The 5,455-nt window shown below is 37.6% G+C and overlaps 1 protein-coding gene across 1 annotated transcript in view; it reads left to right on the top strand.

Annotated features, from left to right (window-relative positions):
- GPAT3 (glycerol-3-phosphate acyltransferase 3) overlaps nt 1-5,455 on the top strand; it is a 136,917-nt gene that overhangs the window by 79,193 nt on the left and 52,269 nt on the right. The window contains exon 3 of the mRNA XM_007946804.2: nt 5,085-5,355. Within this exon, the coding sequence (XP_007944995.1) occupies nt 5,085-5,355 (271 nt within the window). The remainder of the gene's footprint in view (nt 1-5,084; nt 5,356-5,455) is intronic.

Raw genomic sequence — 5,455 nt, 5'->3', positions numbered from 1 at the left:
AGTCACAGAATTTCTAAATGGTGAGGAAGTTAAGAAAGTTGAAAGATAGAATGGACTTTTCTAAACTCAGAGATAAATTTATAAATCATAGGGTAACCTCAAAGAAAAATTATAAACCTTCACATCACAATAATATTAAACTTTCTGATTTTGATAGTTACACTACGGGTAGAGAAGTGATTTCCATATCTCAATGAATGCTCCTTGGAAGTGAGAATGGCCAGACCTTGTTTTATCTACTCTGGTCATGTTGTTAGAAAGGACCAATCCCTGGAGAAGGATATTATGCTTAGTAAAATGGGGGATCAGTGAAGAAGGGGAAGACTCACAATGAGATGGACTGACACAGTGGCTGCAATGATGGGCTCAAGCATAGCAAGTGTTGTGAGGATGATGCAGGACTAGGTAACGTTTCGTTCTGTTGTACATATTGTCATTATGAGTTGGAGTTGACTTGATCGCCCCTAACAACAACACCACCACCAAGGAAATATTTGCTGAAACATTTAGTAGTCAAAGGCATGATGTCTATAACTTATTCACAAGTCATTAAGAAAAAAAATACTTTTTCATACATATAGAGATAGAGCAAGTTGCCCTGATGGCACAATGGTTAAGCACTGGGCTGCTAACTGAAAGGTTGATGGTACAAACCCATCAGTGGCTCCACAGTAGCCATCTGCTCTCATAAAGATTAGAGCCTAGGAAACTTAAGGGATAGTTCTACTGTTTTCTATAGCATTGCTGAGTCTGAATTAAGTTGACAGCACAAAACATCAACAGCAGAGATAGAACAATAAAGCGAATGCGGCAAAATGTTTGCAATTGGTGACTCTGAGTGAAGTGTCTGAATTATTGTTGCAGTTTCTTAGTTTACTTATGAGTGGAATTGCTGAGTCATAGGCTGTGAATGGAGGAGCCCTGGTGGCACAATGGTTAAGCCCTTGGCTGCTAATTATAGGGTCTGCAGTTCAAAGTCACCAGCAAGAGAAAGATGTGGCAGTCTGCTTCCATAAAGATATAAAGCCTTGGAAACTCTATGGGGCAGTTCTACTCTGTCATTAGGGTCACTAGTAGTCAGAATCAACTTTATAGCAATCGTAGGGCATGAATATCTTTGAATTTATTACATATTACCAAATTGTTCTCCAATGTGGTTGTCCTAATTACATTCCTATTGTTCCATGTCCTCACCAATACTTATATCACATTTTAAATCTTTTTCCAATCTGATGGGTATGAAATACCATCATGATTTTAGTTTGCATTTTTTTTATAATAGTGAGGCTGGACATTTTTTCAAATGTGTAGCCATGGAGCCTTATTCCTTTATGACGTACTTCCCATATTTTTAGTCCTTTTTTTAAAAAAAATTGGGTTCTTTGACTTTTTTTAGTAATTTGTTGTAAGTCTTTATATTTCTGGGAATTAATCTTTTGCCAGTTAGATGCATTGTAGATACACACATACTTTTGAAAGAGGCTTAACCAAAATATAAAAGTAAATGATATTTTATTTGACTTACACAGAATCAACTAGATCAGGGGTTGAGAAAATGCTGAATACCAAAAATGTAGGGCTTCACGAACTGGCCTCTGTTTAAAGAAGCCTGGGTCAGTTGAGAAATATGAGGTAACTTGAACTTGCATTCTTATCTCTGGCCCCACTAAAAAGATTATTTTTAGAAGGGCTGTCACTGTCCCCAGTTTATTCCATTTGGAGATTTGCTCTATAGTTAAAAAACAAAAAATCTGTATATTGCTAAATAATGAAACTCTTACAAGGCTAAATGTTGGCCAGTACTTGGGTTGAGTAACCAACTTGGAGCAGTGTTGAAATGCCTAGAGGCCAAGAGGATAATTCTGTAGGGACAATATCTTGGCTTATCCTCTAATGCTAATTAAACCCTTTTGAAAGATAGTGGAGAAAGGTTAAACCACTTAGACTTGACTACCAAATGAGATGGTTTAATGATCATTCAATAACTTCTTTTATTCTCATTCAGAAAGTTATTAGGTATTTGCTTTGTATATATATCAAAGGGACTAAAATAATAGAAATTGAGTCCCTGTGTGGTACAAAAGGGCAATTCTGTTAACAGAAAGGTTGGTGGTACAAGTTCACCCAGGAGTGCTTTGGAAGAGAGGCCTGGTGATCTATTTCTGAAAAATATGCCATTGAAAGCCCCGTAGAATACAGTTCTACTCTGATACACATGAAGTTGCTGAAAGTTGATTCAATGGGCAATTGTGGTGGTGGTGGAAGGAGGCTAAAATTTTTCATACCCTCATTTTATAGGTAAGGAAACCAAGTTAAGTGACTTATTTATTACCTACGGCCATGGAAACCCACTGCCATTGAGTCAATTCCGACTCATAGCAACCCCCATTGGGTTTCCGAGATGGTAAATCTTTATGGAAATAGATTGCCCAGTCTTTCTTCCATGGAGTGGCTGGTGGGTTTGAACCACCAACCTTCTGGTTAACAGACATTGCAGTTGGTGGTTGTCATAAACAAAACTTAACTTTTGACTCCAGGTGCTCTTTCCTTTATCCTCCAGTGCATCATGCTACCTACCTCTCCTTCAAAAAACCAAAATACTGCAGCTCCTTCTGTTGATGCATGTATAAGCTCTCCAGGGGTTAGCCAATGGTGCTTCATACTCTAAAGCCATTTTGCATACTCTCCACTTTCCTCACTGATTTTCCAGTAATCTGGAAAGTGAGAAAATCAAGGGTGGATCATCTTTCAGAATATTTCACAACTCAATCTCTACCCTACAAGGAAAGACACCAAGGAAATGTTGTTAACTCCCATTGAGTTATCCCCCAACTCATGGCGACCCTATGTGTTATGGAGTAGAAATGAACTCCATGGAATTTTCTTGGTTCTAATTTTAGGGATGCAGATAGCTGGTCTTTCTTCTGTGGAGCTGCTGGGTAGGTTTGGATTGCGAACCTTTATGTTATCATCTGGTCAGAAACCACTTGTGCACTCAGGCTCCTACTAAGAAAATAAGAGATTACAAATTGTAGTCTTCTGAAGGAACTAAATTTCTTGTGACCCATATACCAGAGGAATAAATGGATATGTTGTGTATATTGTTGTTCTTAACGTCCACGGATTTGATTCTGATACATGTCGACCCAATGTGTGCAGAGTAGAACTGCTCTACAGGGTTTCCAAGCTTGTGATTTTTTGGAAACAGATCACCAGACTTTGCTTCCAAGGCTCCTTCCAGTTACTGTATTTTTATGCAAATGCTGTGCACATTATACAGTTTATTGCAAATGCACAACTCCCTCAAGCATTAGTTTCCTATGCATGCTATGTGTGTTATATGTGTGTGCATTTATTTACATGGTTGTGTTATATGTGGGAAAGTACGGTAGTAGTCCAGTGCCTAACCATCCAGGGACTACTATTGTGTATATACCAAAACCAAACCAACTACTGCCATTGAGTTGATTCTGACTCATAGCGACCCCCATTGGGCCTCCAAGGCTGTAAATCTTGGAAAAGTAGATTGCCTCATCTTCCATGGTGTAGCTGGTTAGAGTCACCAACCTTCTGGTTAGCAGACAAATGTCTTAGCCACTATTCTCCAAAGATCTTCTCCTTCTCATGCTATTCTTATTTAGTAACTAAATTGGGCAGCAATAGTTATTCTTTTTCAATTTACAAAAATTTATGCTGCTTTAAAACCCTTTGCATTATTTTCTTTATAAAAAATAGCATAATAGTATAAAGAGGAAATTCTGATCTCGTTGACTTAATGTTTTTTCTTGAGACTTTCTCTATGGTTATTTGTTTTATATACCAAACAAACAAACAAACAGAACCCAAACTCACTGCCAGCAAGTTGATTCCAACTAGTAGAGACTCCCTGTAGGTTTCCAAGGCTGTAAATCTTTTTGGAAGTAGATTGCTCCATCTTCCTTTCACAGAGCAGCTGGTGGGTTTGACCCGGTGACCGTCTGGTTAGCAGCCAAATGCCTTATCCACCGTGCCACCAGAGCTCCTTTAATATTTTATACAGTTAAATTAAACTATGCTTTTTTTTTTTTAATTTTTTATTGTGATTTGGGTGAAAGTTTACAGAACAAATTGGTTTTCCATAGAGCAGTTCATACATATTTTGATGTGTGACATTGATTCCAAGTTCCATGATATAACAACATTCTTTCCACCTCTTCCCTGTGTTTCCTATTTGCATTTGTCATTTTTTTCCAACTCCTTGCTGCCTTTTAAGCTTTATCCCTGGGACAAATGCTATTCTTTGACCTCAAATCATTATAAATCACACTTTTAAATCCTGATTTTTTTTTTCCACTTATGAGAGCCCTTTCCATGTTATTAAAATGTTTTGTTAACACAGTTATTAAAGGATACGCTATATTTCATGGTCTGAATTGATGATAATGAAGAATGCTCCAATAAACACCTTTCTCTACATTTCTGATTTCTTCTGGCAGATTCCAAGAATTGGAAATATTGAATCAAATGACAACACTATTTTTAATGTCTTCATGCCAAACTGATTTGGGCTAGTAGTTCCACACTAATACATGTAGAGTTTGAAAAACAGTACCTGTATCATTTCCATCACTGAACTTTATTATTAAACAAAAATGTTGGTGATTTTATAATATAAATAGACCAATCTTTGTCTGATTCACATTTCTTTTGCCTCTGCAGTAAATATTTTCCCCTATTTTGCTTGCTTTTGACTTTATGATTTGTATTGGGAGAAAACATAAGTTTTTATTTTTACGTCACCTAGATTGACATTTGGAGTTTTTTCTGTGAGTTATTTTATTATTGGTTTATAAGGCGGAGAATGCAAGAGGGTTATTGAGGTTCACAGTTGTTCCACAATTAACAGAAATTATTTTATGCAGGCTCAGTGATTTCACCCTTGTTCCCTCTGCAATTACTTGTCTCATTTTTGAAATTTGCTCCATGTCATCCATTAAACTTATATTACTTGTCTTTGGTATTCTGCACAGTCGTAAAGCTGCCTTTTTGGCCAGCTGATCTTCTGTCCTATGACATTTTCTCATGTCCTGATACTTTCTTTTAAGGTATTATCCAAAGAGATGAGTCACCCATGGAAAAAGGGCTCTCTGGTCTGCGAGGAAGGGACTTTGAGCTCTCTGATGTGTTTTATTTCTCCAAGAAGGGATTGGAAGCCATTGTGGAAGATGAAGTGACCCAGAGGTTCTCCTCAGAGGAGTTAGTATCGTGGAATCTCCTCACAAGGACCAATATAAACTTCCAGTACATTAGCCCACGGCTCACCGTGGTGTGGGTGCTGGGTGTCATAGTACGCTACTGTGTCCTGCTGCCTCTGCGGTAAGTCACCTGTTCAACAATTTGATGGTATCGATGGTTCAACTTTATTTTTCAATCATGTGTCTGATGGTTACATAAGAGTATTGTACGACTGCTATGG

Source organism: Orycteropus afer, unplaced genomic scaffold (assembly GCF_000298275.1).
Source record: "Orycteropus afer afer isolate SDZICR_OR568_19922 unplaced genomic scaffold, OryAfe1.0 scaffold00172, whole genome shotgun sequence".
In the NCBI taxonomy this organism is placed as follows: domain Eukaryota; kingdom Metazoa; phylum Chordata; class Mammalia; order Tubulidentata; family Orycteropodidae; genus Orycteropus; species Orycteropus afer.
The sequence above is the reverse complement of the archived record's forward strand: the minus strand, read 5'-3'. Positions and strand labels throughout refer to the sequence as shown.